Genomic DNA, 17,678 nt, shown 5'->3' on the forward strand with positions numbered 1-17,678 from the left:
ATTCACACACATGTATGGGGGACGTATATACGGCCGATATAAAGGTCCCCCACACACTTCTATGGGCTCACGGCCCTGTACGGGAGCGGTGCGGTGCAGCACACGTGCGGCACCATACCGCTCCGTAGCCCGGGAAAAGATAGGACATGTCCTATCTTTTCCTGTGATACGGCGCCGTGCGCTGTATCTTCCTATGGAGAGGGGTGGGGGTGAGCAGCGCTCAACCCCTGCTCCTCTCCGCAGCGCCGATGTATGCCCGCCGTACTACGGTACGGCAGGCATACATCGTGTGAATGTAGCCTTAGTCTGTATGCCGTGTCAGGGGGCTCTGCGGCTCTCAAGGTTTAAGTTTAATGCTGTATTGCTGTCCCATTATACAGCTGAACATCCTGGCAGAGCAGTGCCATATAGCAGTGCACAGGAAAGTCACAATGACACAATTGCATCTCTGGCGCTGGGTGCTTTATTTCAGGACAATAAGACTGCCTGCTGTAATGTCGTGGTAGGAACCCGTATGATGTAAAAGGAACCGACACCGGATCACTGGATTGCAGGCTCAGAGACAACTATATTCCATGCTTCTCCTTACTCTATATGTAACAACTGCCCTAAACCAAACTGCTCCTCCTCAGTACATTGCTGTTGATGGGCAGAACATTCAAAACACATTAACAGTAAAAATATAAGCAGAACACATATAACAAAATCACATCCCTCCCCTCCTTACAAAAAATAAAAGAATGTTTAGAGTTCTTTGTGGTTAGAAGATTCACTGAAGTATGTAGTCTGTAAGAGGAACTGGTGGCCGGCGGTTTTCCTGTCTAGGATAACGTTGAGCTACTTTGAGAGTTTTCTGAATTAGATGTTGGTGGAGTTGTTGAAGCAGGATCTCAACTCCGGTGATGGACTATGGACCACACTTGTGTCTGGAATAAAATCATCTTTGTCTAGCTCTGAACTAGTTACTCCTGGATCATATCCTTCAAGCTTTTTGAAATGGGACACTTTCCTTGTGACCTGATGACCATGGTGTTGCGCGGTGATCATGGTACCTTTGACCTGAGTCACCTGAAAGGGTTCAGGATAATATGTGGAAGACAGTTTGTCACTAGGTCTCAACCTCTTAACTAGGACCCAATCTCCCACATTTATTACTACCATTTTGTAGCGATCCTTGCCTCTATCAGCATATCTCTTCATTCTTTCTTTTGATAAGGAATCCTTGAGAGCCATTGGGGACTCAATGAAGGGACATTTGTTAAAAAGTGCAGTTGCTGGTAGTGTGCCCGTAGAGGAGTGTGTTGTGGCTCTGTACTGTCTAAGGAATTTGTACAATTCTTGTTCCGGATCCCTGTGTTCCATGGTGGTAATCTTGAGAGTTTTGTTGATAGATTGCATGAAACGTTCCACTTTGCCATTGGCCTGAGGCCAGTATGGAGTTATTTTTCTGTGTGTGAACCCAAGATAAGTAGCAAAAGATTTGAAGTCTGCACTATTGAAGGGTGGCCCCTGTCGCTGCTTGACAAGGAATGCATGCTTTGATGAGGGACTCCACCTTTTTGTCAATTCCTGGAAACCATACCATACAAGTAGTTGCTTGGTTTTTTCCAACTCCTTGATGAGCCTCATGAGCCAAATCAAGCACTTTGTCCTGTAACTTCTTAGGTATCAGGAAGCGATTGTCACACAGAAGTAGATTTGAGTCTGACACCGAAAGTGAATGCCTTGCTTTGAAGAAGTTTTGCAGGTATGCTGCTTGTTCAGGTGGTTGAAGATGAGCCTCAGTATTGAATGAAATCCAATTTTTGGACCGTACAGTTTCAATAACCAGCTGAAGTTGTGGATCAGAATCCAATCTTGTTTGACTTCCTTAATAGTCATAGCTCTTGGCACAGAATGTTCAACAACAAAGTTTACATGCTCTTCAGCTCGAACAGTTGCTGGTGTGTCATCCTTGGCAGAGTATGGTGAGGAATGTCTTGAAAAATAATCTGCAGGATTTCCAACTCCTGCCTCGTACCTCAGGGAAAGATTGTAGCTTCTTAGCCGGAGTACCCAGCATTCAATTCTTGGGGGAGGTTTTGAGGAATGCTTATTGAAGATTGGAATAAGTGGTTTATGATCACTTACTACTGTGAATTGATGACAAAAAGGTAAAACCTTTTGCTGTGCAGGTTTTCTGGTGAGGATCTGAACCATGACAGTTGAAGCAAATTAAAGCAAAGTATAAGTGATACCGTATAAAACATCAATCTTTATTTTTAATTACTAGAAAAACCATTGGCACTCTCCCAATGGTTATCAATATGTTAGGCACTACCTATGTGTCCCGAAATTACCCTAACATAGGCAGCCCCAAGACTGCGCGGTAAATTGGTGTTCAAATTATGAAGTATGATGAATCTACATTGTATTGCTGTTTTTTGGATCTTTTTTGGATCTGAGATACTGTGATTAAAAGAAACCTACCATGAGGATTCTACAGTCATGGCCAAAAGTAACAAGTATATATTTTAAACGTAACATGATAGTTCAGAACTTATGCTCTAAAAATAGATGGGAATAGTAAATTAGAGATTTAGAATGTATAATATTTAGCAAATTTTCTATTTAACCTACTTTAGATGTTGATGAATGTTTGAAGGGAACAGACAACTGTCACATAGATGCAATTTGCCAGAATACCCTACGCTCATTCAAGTGCATATGCAAGTCTGGATATACAGGAGATGGAAAGCACTGTAAAGGTAAGCCACATCTAGCTTTAAAAGAAAAAAATGTTCTCTTTTTGTTTATTACATATCTGCTCTTTTATATCTAGATGTAGATGAATGTGCACGGGATGATAATGCAGGATGTGTACACGAGTGTGTTAATATCCCTGGAAACTACCGATGTACATGCTATGATGGATTTCGACTGACACATGATGGACACAACTGTCTAGGTAACATATAATGCAGTTCTTGATGTTTTTAATAATAATTAAAGCCATTTGGAATATTTGAATTATTTTTTTTTACCTAAAATCAAAATGGTTAAATAATTTGGAGTAGTCTAAGGTAGAGGTTTCTGATATTCATTACCACATCCAACCAAAATGGTCATTTACAAAAGTGAACACCAAGGACACTTTCTAGAGAGGTTATTCAAAAGGGCCAATCTCCAAAAAGGGAGGTCCTCCTTTAGTCCTCTCACATGTATTTCTGGGTTGATTGCTGACCATTCTCAGAATCATCCTTACCCCACAAAGCAAGATCTTACACAGGGCCCCAAACTGGGAAGATCAACAGACATCTGCTGTCTCTTATACCTTTGATTAATTGCAACAAGAGTTGTAACCTTCTCACCATGCTGCTTTGTGCAGGTCTACAATTGTAACCCTGTTGTCCTTGGACAGCTTTGGTATTGGCCATGGTGGAATGTGATTGAGTGTGTAGACAGGGGTCTTTTATACTGGTAATCAACTGAAATAGGTGTAATTAATACACATAGTGAGTGTAGAGTAGGAGGGCTTCTTAAAGCGAACCTGTCACCAGATTCACTAGTAAGCCTAATAACAGGTAACCATAGCACTATACTAACTTGTGCCAACACTGTTTTTAGCTAAAACATGCACAGTTCATATCGTGAGAAAATAAAATAAAGCCTACCTGGCACCCTGCCTAAAAGAGCACAGTATCCCAAGGGTGTTTGCTATTCATGCAAGGCATTGTATCTCACCTCATGCTGCTAGTAGTGTAGATTTGTACTGTGTCATGGAGAGCAGAAGAAGAGTGAAGAAATCAGGCAATATCTTTTTAAGGCTAACTCAGTATTATTGATATTAAACAGTCACAACCTGGGCTACCTGGGCCTGCAGGAGGATCCTGTCTGATGAATTCTATAATAGGGCAACAGTGAGGGGGCTCGGTATGCCATAGGTTAGCCACCACTGTACTATAGGATCTGTTATCGTAATTAGTTGTTGTAATATATTGTAACATTAGACACTCAGTGACTGTGTAATGTCCTGGAGTTGGGACATTACTTAAAGGAAACCTATCATGAGGAATCTATCAGAAATAGATCTGATGGTAGATTCCTGGAACCTAACTAAACTTGTTAAAAAACTTTATTTTAGTAATATGTAAATTAACTGCAGAAGCTACTGGGGCGTGTACTAGCTTGGCCGGGCACTGGGAGCTCAAGCTAGTACATGCCTTAATAGCCCCTGCAGTAAATTTACATTTTAGTTTTAATTAGTATTAGTATTTTATTAGTAAAATAAAGTTGTTTAACAAAACAGGTTCCAGGATTATTGAATTACACATTAGGGCTGAGCAGGCAGGAGGAATTTACAATCAGATCTCCTTTTGTTTAGATTTCCTTTAATCTAGTTGTTGTGCATGCTAAGTGGACCCAGTTGGGACTGGCCATTACACTGGTGTCAGCAATTTGGGTATTAATTCTAGTGACTCAGACTCAGCCAAGCTACACTGACAGTATCTTCCTATACCATTCTATTGTATGCCATTGTTGTGCCCCACTTGTGATGGGACACTACGACCAGATGGCCTTGAGTATGCATGTGTACTATCTTGTACTCTACTACTATGAACTGCTTTGTATTGACAATAAGTCAATAACTTGTTACATTTGCAGAATTGTGTTGGATGGTTTCCCCCAGAATATATACACAGAACAAAGCACTAAATTAAGCCCTGTCTATAATTATGTGTCTTTCTCTTAGTACCTGTCTGGTTAAAGGTCCTTTTACTGAGGTCTTTCTCTCTGTACCTGTCTAGAGACGGGTCTGCTTATCTTACCACCTGTCAGGAGACATATTGAAGGTCCTGCTCTAGGACTTTGCCTGGTTTTCAGAGGATCATCCTAGAGAAAGACAGAGATTGCACCAAATCATGCTGCCCATGCAGCAGAGCCAGTCCGGCTCCTTCACATACAAAAAGGACATTGTTTCGAGCCACACTGATCGCTGTTCCTGGGTTGAAGATATACTACTACCACAGCCAGCCAACTGACAGGCCTTTTGATCTCATATATAAAAAAAATGACAATATGTGGAGATAATATACAAAAACCTGTGAGTGGTCTAGGACGAGGGGATCTACCATTTCCCCATGAATAATGCTCGAGTGAATATTGTCCAAAAGAATGTCCACAATGAATATCCAGTTGACTTTCTTCATTTTACTTCAAAGTTTTCCTTAAGTAATTCGAACATTCATAAGAATATAACAACAATTTCTTGGTGATTCATTCAAAATATATAGCTTGCAATAAAAGACCTTAGACATCATGAGAATATTTAGTATTCTTATAAATTCATAGATTCAATCGCCAATATAGCGTAATTCATCAGTTAAAGCTTGTAAGACTCATGTGTCTCAATCTCAGGCAGAGACTCCTACTCTTTCAGATGCCTACCGAAAGTGCTGTGAGCACCGTACTGTGACATTTCAGGCCCCTTCATCAGACATGCTCAGTGTACAACTACGCAAGCCAGATATAATTTTTACTACCGGAAGTCTCCTAAATACGTAGAATGGTAGGAATAAAAATCAGTAACACAGCATACAGCATGTTATACATTCTATAGGAAATCTATTCAATTTCATGTAAAAATAAACATTACATTGTTGTATAGAAAATGTTTTACTTTATCACTGGTTACTATTAAATATACTAATTCTCTCTTATGGTACCTTGAAGATAAACATTAAAATTACAGTCTTCATTAAGACCCTTCGGACTCTTGGACTCTTATCTTCAGATCCAATAGACCTCTTTTTGTAAAAGAAGCAATGATATCTCTTCGCTGTCGCTCCCAAATATTTCCTCAATTATCATCCATCTCAAGTCTGACATCTGATGTCTGTGTTCGCAGATCTATGCTCATTTAAACGTATTTTCACGGGTCTCGATGTTTCGCCAACATATACTTTGCCACAAGGGCATTTTAACACTTTACACTGTACAAGAAAGGGAAATCATTAGCTAATAGCCTTGTAAGCGCAAACATGAGTAAAAGTAAAATCATATTAAGCAAACAACAATTTTTGAAAGCCCAACATAGCGAAACTCATGCTTGCTTATCCTGTCAGAATTGCAGTTCGATTATAAATGGAGAAAAATTGTATCATCCGTTTCATCAAAGTTTAGCATTCCTGCAATAGCAAATATATATATATATATATATATATATATATATATATATATATATATATATATATATAATGTTAAAATGTTCTTGTGGCAAATTATATGTTGGCCACACATCGAGACCCGTGAAAATACGTTTAAATGAGCATAGATCTGCTATAAGAACATTTGCCAAATGAGAAACTAACTTGCAAGAAAAAGAATCTTTAGGCGTGAAAAATAAAAAATATGGAAAAACAACGGTCACAAGACATTTCAGCGACCACAGAAATCAGGTGTCAGACTTGAGATGGATGATAATTGAGGAAATATTTGGGAGCGATGGTGAACAGATATCATTGCGTCTTTTACAAAGAGAGGTCAATTGGATCTGTAGATTATAGTCCAAGACTCCGAAGGGTCATAATGAAGACTGAAATTTTAATGTTTATCTTTAAGGTACCATAAGAGAGAATTAGTACATTTAATAGTAATCAGTGAGAAAGTAAAACATTTTCTTTACAACAATGTAATGTTTATTTTTATCTGAAATTGAATAGATTTCCTATAGAATGTATAATATGCTCTATTCTGATGCGTTACTAATTTTCATACTTACCATTTTACGTATTTAGGAGACTACCGGTAGTAAAATTGATTGATTTATAAAATGTGTTGAAAGTTTAAATAATTAAAAAATGTGAAGTCTGGAGGGAGAGTCAGCCCTGATACAATCTCCCACCCCCACTACATAAGCAGTCAAGATGACAACCAACCACCAACTAGAGGAAGCTCCTCGCGTTGACTAATGTGAGGGGTAGCTAGAGGAGAAACAGAACTGACACACACATAGTTAAACCAAATGAGTGGAAGGGAAACAGCTCCAAGAAGGCTTTATAGCTGGCTAATGAGCTGATTGAGTTGCAGTTGAGCAGACAACTTAAAGTTCAAATCCTCACCAAACTCTCAAGAAACATTATATAAATCACCAAAAAGGCAATAATAAAAAATGTGCAATTCTGTCTCTCAGAACATAAGCAAGTGTGAAATGGCTATGGTAGATAATGTTTTTTAATTACAGATGTTATTGTTCTTAATAACAATTGTTTTATTTTTCTTGTTTTTAATCTAGATTTGGATGAATGCATTGAGGGAAATGGTGGTTGCCAGCAGATTTGTGTCAACATGATGGGAAGCTATGAATGCCGCTGTCGAGAAGGATTCTTTCTTAGTGATAACCAACATACTTGTATCCAGCACCCAGAAGGTGTGCAGTGTTTTTTAATAGCACAAAATTCTCATTGTTATTACCTTTACAAACCAAAAGTAACTTCCCTTTCCATGAAACAACTGAAAGTTTACATGAATTCTAGTTTAAATAGCTGAAAAGAAAATTTGATCACAGTATATATCAAATTTCATGTCTTGATTAATCGATCTGGAGGTTAAAAGATGGCAAACTGCAAAAAACAGTTTTAAAAGTAGAAGAGTTCCGTAGCACATCTAGATAAAATAATGATTCTTTCCTTTATTTTGTCATCAGTAAAAATTGTACATGGTGTACAGTAGGTCCAAACACTTACGCGTTTTGGCTATTACTTAAGCCTTACTCATGGTATGTTAAAATGAGGGTGGACAACCCTAGAAATACCTTCATGCACACCTGACTAATCAAATGCAGGATATCTGGAAAACATGCAAACCATTCTTTGAGTTCATACAGTTTGGATATCTCGATCCTAAAGCAAGGATCCAATATGCCTCTCTTTTTTAGAAGTTTCTTTCTTCAGTCTCCTCCATGGGCTGGACCAGGGGTCCCCAAACTTTTTACATAGGGGACCGTTCACTGTCCCTCTCAGACCGTTGGAGGGCCGGACTAAAGTTTAAAAATAGCGGTACATGTGACCGCATCCATAATACACTGATACCCCCCCTTGTGAACTATTTTATATATTGGCCAAATTAATGAATTAATTGGGCCAATTAATTATTAAATATACTGGGACCCCTCTCCATTAATTATTGAATATGCCTCGCCCCATTAATTACTAGACTGCCCCTCATAATTAATTATTTCCTATACCCCCACCATTAGTTATTTCCTATGCTGCCCCTCCACCATTAATTATTTCCTATGCTGCCCCTCATAATTAATTATTTCCTATGCTGGCCCTCATAATTAATTATTTCCTATACTACCCCTCATAATTAATTATTTCCTATGCTGCCCCTCATAATTAATTATTTCCTATGCTGCCCCTCCACCATTAATTATTTCCTGTGCTGCCCCCCACCATTAATTATTTCCTGTGTTGCCCCTCCACCATTAATTATTTCCTGTGCTGCCCCTCCACCATTAATTATTTCCTGTGCTGCCCCATATAATTAATTATTTCCTATGCTGCCCCTCCACCATTAATTATTTCCTGTGCTGCCCCATATAATTAATTATTTCCTATGCTGCCCCCCACCATTAATTATTTCCTGTGCTGCCCCTCATAATTAATTATTTCCTATGCTGCCCTTCATAATTAATTATTTCCTAAACTGCCCCTCATAATTAATTATTTTCTATGCTGCCCCTCCACCATTAATTATTTCCTGTGCTGCCCCTCATAATTAATTATTTCCTATGCTGCCCCATATAATTAATTATTTCCTATGCTGCCCCATATAATTCATTATTTCCTATGCTGCCCCATATAATTAATTATTTCCTATGCTGTCCCTCCACCATTAATTATTTCCTATGCTGCCCCTCCACCATTAATTATTTCCTATGCTGCCCCTCCACCATTAATTATTTCCTGTGCTGCCCCTCATAATTAATTATTTCCTATGCTGCCCCTCATAATTAATTATTTCCTATGCTGCCCCTCATAATTAATTATTTCCTATGCTGCCTTTCATAATTAATTATTTCCTATGCTGCCCCTCATAATTAATTATTTCTTATGCTGCCCCTCCACTATTAATTATTTACTATACTGCCCCTCATAATTAATTATTTCCTATGCTGCCTTTCATAATTAATTATTTCCTATGCTGCCCCTCATAATTAATTATTTCTTATGCTGCCCCTCCACTATTAATTATTTACTAAACTGCCCCTTATAACTAACTTTATAACCTTTTATAATAAAAAATAAAAATCCTGTACTCACCTAAGTCTCCCGCGGCGCGTCTTCTATCTTCTTGCCGCGTCCGCGCACCATTTCCTGCCCGGACGTGGCAAGAAGATAGAAGACGCGCCGCGGGAGACTTAGGTGAGTACAGGATTTTTATTTTTCATCATTCGTCATCACGCGGCCGCGCAGCCTAGTTCATGGAGCGATGTGCGCCGGGGTTGTCTTCCGGCCACATCGCTCCAGTAATACTGCTCGAGCGGCCGTTTGCGGCCGCATCGAGCACTATACAGTGACGGGCAGGAGCTTCCTGTCCGGACGGACGGAGGCTCCGGCCGCGGGGGCCCAGCAAGCGTAAGGGGCCGGATCGAAGCGGGCCGTAGTTTGGGGAACCCTGGGCTGGACGATCCACCCTTTTCATGCCGATGAAGGTGAATGAAGAAAGATCCTTATTATGACACTTCACAAAGTGCCTGACAGCTCCTGATTATTTAGCAGAATTTCATGGGCAATAGACACTTGGCAGGGTCAGTTTATTTACAGAATATTGCCTCAGGCAAAATTGGACTACCCATATCCAGGTGTCAATAAAATGTAACATTTTATTGACACCTGGATATGGGTAGTCCAATTTTGCCTGAGGCAATATTCTGTAAATAGCAGCTCCTGAGGCACTGGATTCACCGTTCTTAATGCTAGTGTTATATGGGCTTGAGCACAACATGTTACATGAGGCAGAGAACTTTGGGAAGTAGAAAGGAACACCCTCAATGACCTGTAAGCCAATCAGCGACTGGCAGGCTTATGTGATGTCACACAGCCCTATAAAAATAGGCAGACATTTCCAATCTCTGCATTTCACTCTGCATGTGATGTCTGTAGCGTCTAGCTGCTTGTACTGTACTGTGCTGTAGTGATTGTTGCTCCAATTTTTTGTTGCTGAAGTTAATAGAAAGAAATCTGCGTAACATCCACATAGTTGCTGCAGTGATTTTGCTTCAATTCCAGGGTGTCCGTTTTGGGGTATCTGTATATCCAAAATTGCAGGTCTTTTTTGTTGCTGTATGAAATCCACATAGTTGCAGCAGTGATTTTTTGCTCCAACTCCAGAGCATCCATTTTGGGGGATCTGTATACCCCAAATTGCTGGTCAAATTGCACAGTAAGGGGACATCGCGGCAGGGTGACTCTGTAAGGCCAGAACTGCCGGTGTCATCTAGTGGCAGTTTGTTGATAAACAACCTAAAGGTTCTTTATTGGTTGACTAAGTCATCCACTTGCTCCCAAATGACATCTGACAACCCCAGCCAAGAGTACGTGGGTTCGTCAGATACAACCCTTAGTTGGCATGGCCTAGGAGCAGGTCATCAGCCCTCACCTGTCCTCTGTCCTGTTCATTTCCCTCAGCAAGATATCTACTGGGTGGTCTGGGCTCAGCACCACTATACAGCGAGGGTGAATTCTTTGAGGACAGTCAGCAGGTGCTTGGCAGTGAAGAGGTGGGGCAGACATCCACTGCTCAACCTCTTCACTGGGAAAGTAGAGAGGTGGAGAGTGGCATGGGAGGTTATGTTGCACTTGCAAGTAGTTGGCCTGTGCATACTTAGATCGTTGAGGAGAATAGCAGTGACAGGGAAACACAAATCGATGATGAGGTAGCCGATCGCACTTGGGAGACGGGAGAAGAGGGTGTCAGCTTGCGCGTCAGGCAGCGAAGCAGGCAGCAAGTCGTACTGTGGCCGTGAGTCAGCAGGGTGGCAGCAGTTTGTGGACGGGAGCCAAACGGCCACGGGGTACAAACCCCACTTTGCAGGTCCAAGTGAGCAGTGGCACAGGGGCTCAGCGAGGCAGCGGCGTTAGTAGTCAATCAGTGTAGAGTGTTGGCAGTAAAATCACCACTTCGGTGGTATGGCAGTTTTTTGTTAAGACACCAGAGGAGCCGAGTGTTATATATAGAATCTGCGGCCAGAAAGTGAAGCGTGGCCAGGGAGCTAACGTTGGCACCATGGCCCTGCGTCAACACATGCAGCGTCACCATCCAATGGCCTGGGAGAAACATGGCTCAGATGTGGTGGTCCATCCTGCTGCTGCAGCAACAGCAGCAGCACCTAGTGGCACACATGCCATTTCAGCCAGTCAAGGCTCCAGCACCTCTGCTGAAGGGAGATGTTTGTCTTTGACATCATCTCCCCTCCAGATGCTCCTGCTCTTTGCTACACATGGACAACATGTTGAAAGAGGCGATTACAAAGAGACAACTGTATGTGTCCAGCCATCCTAAGATGCAGAAGCTGACCATGCTCCTGTCCAAGTTGTTGGTACTGCAGTCCTTCCCTGTCCAAGTTGTGAACTCTGCACCCTTCATAGAACTAATGGCATGTGCCAAACCGAGGTGGAGAGTTCCAAGCCAAAATTTATTTTCTAAAAATGCACTACCAGCCCTTCACAAATATGTAGAACAGAAAGTGGGCCAGTCCTTGAGCTTATCAGTTTCTTCCAAGGTGCACGGCAGGGCGGACGTGTGGAGCTGCAACTACAATCAGGGCCAGTACATGTCCTTTACGGCCCACTGGGTGAATGTGCTTCCCACCCAGCCACACCAACAACTTGAACAGGAGACGCCGCTTTCTCCTCCACATTGTCAAACTGCTGTACCTACGCCAATGTACACCTCCTCCTTTTCCACCACCTCCTCAGCCTCCACAAGTCTAAGTGCTGCTCCATCATACCACATGTGCAGGGCACAGCAGTGTCACGCAGTTCTACACATGGTTTGCCTGGGCGAACAAAGTCACACAGTGAAGGAACTGCTCCACGTCATGTAACAAGAAATCAATCTGTGGCTTTTTCCGTGACAACTACAAATCGGAACCATGGTGACAGACAATGGGAGGAACATGGTGTCCGCGCTGCACCGAGGAGGGATGGTCCATGCGCCCTGCATGGCGCACGTGTTCAATTTGGTTGTCAACAGGTTCCTCAAGCCTTCCACCCATCTGCAAGACATTCTTAAAATGGCCAAGAAACTTTGCATGCACTTTAGCCATTCTTACAAAGCCAAGCACACCCTCCTCAAGTTGCAGTGGAAACATCGCATATCAGACTCCACCAACATAGTCTGATATGCGATGTTTCTAGCTTCCATTTGTTAGACCACCCATATGAACAGAGAAAAGCCATTAATGATTTTTTGGTGATGCAAGCAGACAGGAGTTCTCCCCCGTGTAACTTTGATATCAGCCACTGGCAGCTCATGCGTGACACCTGCCATTTGCTCAGGCCCTTTGAAGAGGTCACGTTACTTGTCAGTCACCAGGACTGCGGGATGAATAACGTCATTCCACTGCTTCATGTCCTGGAACTCATGCTGCAAAATGTGTCTGGTCAGGGCACTGGAGAAGTGGCCACATGAGTCCGGTGGGGGTTGAACTGGAGGAGGAGGAGAACATTGGAGCACACGCAGAGTCTGGTGAAATCAGTGGTTTTTCCACTCAGGTGACAAGAGAGGAGGAGCAGGAGCATCTGGAGGAGGAAAAAGACGAGGCAGATGACCCAGAAGCACTGTGGCAGTATACAGTGGAGATGGAGGCCAGGAGTCCCTCAGAGACACTTGTGCAGATGGCCCGCAGCATGCTCTTTGCCTAACTAGAGACAGCCGAATCGTGAACATCCGGCATAGGGATGACTTTTGGCTCTCCACCCTCTTAGACAAAAATGGGTGACTTTTTTCCAGCTGCCGAGAAGGAGGAACAACTGGCGTACAATATAGAGAAATACTGAAAAGACTGTTGTCCACTGCCTATCCTCTGTCTGGAATGACCAGGGGATTCCTGTCAGTCATCGCTCACGCACTACTGCCACGGCTGCTGTGGGGAGATGGGGGTGTGGGAGCAGTAACAGCTCCATCAGCAGCATTAAATCTGGAATCCTTAATCCTTAATGAGCAGCCTCCTTCACTTGCTTACTTGGACAGCACTTTACCAGGATCCCCTGGTCTACTGGGCAGCCAAACTTGATGTGTGGCCGCAACTTGTGGACTTTTCAGTAGAGAAGCTGTCCTGCACAAACAGTCATGTGGCATCAGAGCAGGTGTTCAGTGCAGCGAGGGCCATCTTTATCCCAAGGAGAACCCGCTTGTCCACCCATAATGTGGACTGACTGACCTTTGTCAAGATGAATCAGGCGTGAATCGGCCAGGATTTCAACACACCAATGCCTTATGCATAAGATTAGATCAGCCATTTCACCTCCCCCAAATGATGAGAAATGAGTCTGGATTCTAACGACCTACTGCAGCTACTATTCTGATGCTGCCACCCGCCTGATGCCACACATCTGCTGCCAGTTGCTCCATCTGCCTCCCACCATCTTTACCAGGGACGGAAATTGTCACCCACCTCCACACTCTGTCATTTTACCACTCTGTGGCCTACCATTTTGCTGCCACCTCTACACTGTGTCATTGTGCCACTCTGTGACCTCCTTCTGCTGCATCAGCCACCTCCTCACTCTGTCATTGTGCCACTCTGTGGCCTACCATGTTGCTGCCAGCTAAATAATTTGTCATTGTGCCACTCTCTGACCTCCTGCTGCTGCCACCTCCACACTCTGTCATTGTGCCACTTTCTGACCTCCTGTTGCTGCTGCTGCCACCTCCACACTCTGTCATTTTGCCACTCTGTGGCCTACCAGGTTGCTGCCACCTCCACACTCTGTCATTGTGCCACTCTGTGGCCTACCATGTTACTGCCAGCTAAATAATTTGTCATTGTGCCACTCTCTTGCTCCTGCTGCTGCAGCAGCCACCTCCACACTCTGTCAATGTGGCACTCTGTGGCCTACCATGTTGCTGCCACCTCCACACTCTTTCATTGTGCCACTCTGTGGCCTACCATGTTGCTGCCACCTCCACACTATTTCATTGTGCCACTCTTTGGTCTACCATGCTGCTGCCAGCTAAATAATTTGTCATTGTGCCACTCTCTGACCTTTTGCTCCTGCTGCTGCTGTTGCCGCCACCTCCACACTCTGTCATTGGGCCACTCAGTGGCCTACCAGGTTGCTGCCTCCTCCGCACTCTGTCATTGTGCGATTCTGTGGCCTACCGGGTTGCTGCCACCTCCACACTCCGTCATTGTGCCCCTCTGTGGCCTACCATGGTGCCTCCACCTCCACACTCTTTCATTGTGCCACTATGTGGCCTACCATGTTGCTGCCACCTCCACACCCTGTGATTGTGCCACTCTGTGACCTACTATGTTGCTGCCACCTCCACACTCTGTCATTGGGCCACTCTGTGGCCTACCAGGTTGCTGCCACCTCCACACTCTGTCATTGGGCCACTTCCTGACCTCCTGTTGCTGCCACCTTCACACTCTGTCATTGTGCAACTCTTTTGCCTGCCAAGTTGCCGTCACCTCCACACTCTGTGGCTTACCATGTTGCTGCCAGCTCCAGAATTTGTCATTAGTTAGAAAAGATTGTTCAGCGGCTCACCTCCATCCTTTTCGTGCTCAGGAGTACGTTCAGACCCTGATGGTGACACAAATATGCTTGAAAATATGATTCACTCCGGCACCGAAGTATATTAAAATTTCAATCCTTTATTTTTCTTCATCAATCAAAGGACAACAAAATCCAAAATTTAGTACAGCATTCACCAGATATTCCTTTGTGGGAAACAGGCTTACGCGTTTCAGGTGTAACAAACACTCTTAATCAGGGCTACCTTTATACATTGTGCCACTCTGTTGCCTACCACTTTGCTGCCACCTCCACACGCTATTATTGTGCCACTCTGTGGCCTACCATGTTGCTGCCACCTCCACACCCTATCATTGTGCAAATATGTGGCCTAACATATTTCTGCCACCTCCGCACTCTGTCATTGTGCCACTATGCGGCCTACTTATGCTGCTGCCAACAGACCGCTGTCTCCCTGGAACACCCTGTGATTTCCATAATGCTATTTTCACCTCCACCACTCTATGATGTTACCACTATGTTTGGTTTTCCCCTTCATTTCATCTGTCAGAAGGAAAAAAAGATTCAGGATTGATACCCAAAAGTAGGAGTGGATACCGGACACAGAGGACATGCAAATATCCCATTTACTGGTCATCTCTGTTTTGGATCCGCTCCTGTTTGGTTTTGGCTTTAGCAATACTGTTATTGACCGATTGAAAGAGGACACTGATAAATGAAAACAAGGGCAAAATGATCAGTGACGTTAAATTCAAAATTACTGCCAACAACCTCTCCACTCTTTTGGGTTTTTTTTTTACATGTACCCACGTTTAACAGAATAGGTTCTGTAGTAATCTATGGAATCATCTGATGTCAGTGTAAAAAGATTGCACTCTTTGATGTTATAGTGGGAACTTGTCCCTCAGTTTAGTCCTATCGAGCTGGCACAGACGTTACCTTGTCAGGCTGCATTGCTTCTTCACTTATTTGGTTAAGTTGGCCTCTGTAAGTGCCCATGGAATTGAAGAGTGAAGAAGCAGCTGTCATCTGCCTGTCATACTAAACACAGCATTGTTTGAAGACCAAACCATGCTCCCTATGCATATTTGAGCATGGCACAACATTCTATAACACCCCACAGGCTCTCTGCAACCAGGAAATACCTGTCTTTTAACGTGATTCGTCATGATTTGATTCGGTTTGAATAAAATTTTTCGAAAAATTTGGCAAACCAGGTAGAATCGAGTTTTTACAAATTCGACCATCTCTATATATAAGGTAATTGCATTGGCCCATTAAAATAAAGATAATATAACAAGGTAAAAGGCCGTAAAAAATTGCTAAATATGTTAAACAAAAATTGATGATTTTCTATTCCTCCACCACAATAGTTAATAAAGGGGGGGGGGATTGCGGCTTACCCGGGTGCAACAGAGGTAGACACAAACAGGGAGGATTAGGGCAAGAGTGATGAAATATGAAATAGCCAACCTGCAGGGGAGGGGGCAATTGAAAAGTAATGTGATTTGGGATAGAAAAGACACGGGGGTCCGGTTCTAAAATAGCCTAAGTTGGTGGAGGATGTAGTGACATGGTTAGTATATGGGATATGAAATGGGGGGGGGGGGGGAGATATGGCTTGTTGGGTGTTTTTAAAATGATCAGGTACACAGGGCACTTGGTGTTAGTATCGGAGGGGATCGGAGGATATTGTAAATATAGATGTCAGCATCAGAGGCTGACCCCTTGAACCACTGCGAGTGGAGTCTTAGTGGCACCTAGTATTCACCATAGCCCGCCACAAAACAGGTTGGACTTGCTGTAGCGGGATACTACCAGGTCGCTCCACAGGCGTGACTTTGCCTGCAGTGATGGCCAGTGATAGTAGTGGTGAGGCTGAAGTTCAGGACACCGTCACATGCATGACCGCAGCGTGTAAGGGGTTAACACTCGCGATCGTAGCCAGCTCCATTCTCGGGTGTTAGACCGTGGTGTCAGTTGTAATATACAGCTGACACCTGCTGCTTCTGGTACCGGCTCCATTCGCGAGATGGTGCCAGAAGCTGGGTGTAATAGCATGTCCGGGTGAGGGAAGTATCTTCCCGGGAATGGGTAAAGCTTCCCATCTACACTAGCCTTAATGGGGGTATTTCAAAGGCTGTGTGTGTGTGTGTAATGGTCCAAACTTTCATTTTCACTCATTACTTGGTGGATGGAGAACTTGATGGTGTGGACAGGCATGGTTATGGTGCTGCTGCTGGTGGTGGTGGCATCATATCTTCTCTTTGTGGGGAGACACGTAGCCTTGTGATTTGGAAGGTGGTGGAACAGGCTGGGCCAACAGAAGCAACAAGGGGGAGACTTTTACAGGATTTTTTGGTGTATCAGCCAGTGCACCTCATGTTTACTCTGCCTGGTCATACATGAGGAGCTCAGTTTGTCAAGGCTCTGGCCACGCTTAATGGACTAGTGGCACACTGTGTAAACAACACATGTTCTGTCTTCTGTGATTAAAAAACATGCCACGCTGCAGACACCTTTAGGATGACATTTGTTTTTTGCGTCCCTGGGTGCAGGCAATAGCAGTCGCGACATGGCTGTACCCCCAGGTGTTGCCAGTTGTCTGTGGCTTAACATTTGGTAAGTATCATGAATGAACCTGGCACTTATCTATATCAGACCTTATACTTGCATTACCAACAAATGAAAATATATACAGTATTTAGTAAACACCATTAGCATCAGATAGAAAAGCAAAAAGAGTTAATACTTTGGGAATATTTTACATGTGGAGGAAGCAGATGGGACGTGTGCATCTATGAATTCAAAACTGTGCCTTTCCCTTCTTCTCATAGGGAAGGTCTACAATATTCAAATTGTTATAAATTGTGATACGGACCATATATTTTATTCCATTTGATGCACACATTGCAATTTGCTATATGT

At 43.2% G+C, this 17,678-nt stretch overlaps 1 protein-coding gene across 1 annotated transcript in view; it reads left to right on the forward strand.

The window, feature by feature from the left end:
• The window catches only part of SCUBE3 (signal peptide, CUB domain and EGF like domain containing 3), a 378,535-nt gene that overhangs the window by 62,720 nt on the left and 298,137 nt on the right, over positions 1 to 17,678 (forward strand). The window contains exons 2-4 of the mRNA XM_072137190.1: positions 2,625 to 2,747; positions 2,822 to 2,947; positions 7,274 to 7,408. Coding sequence (XP_071993291.1) covers positions 2,625 to 2,747; positions 2,822 to 2,947; positions 7,274 to 7,408 — 384 coding nt within the window. The remainder of the gene's footprint in view (positions 1 to 2,624; positions 2,748 to 2,821; positions 2,948 to 7,273; positions 7,409 to 17,678) is intronic.

The sequence above is a fragment of the Engystomops pustulosus genome, chromosome 2 (genome assembly GCF_040894005.1).
Source record: "Engystomops pustulosus chromosome 2, aEngPut4.maternal, whole genome shotgun sequence".
Lineage (NCBI taxonomy): Eukaryota > Metazoa > Chordata > Amphibia > Anura > Leptodactylidae > Engystomops > Engystomops pustulosus.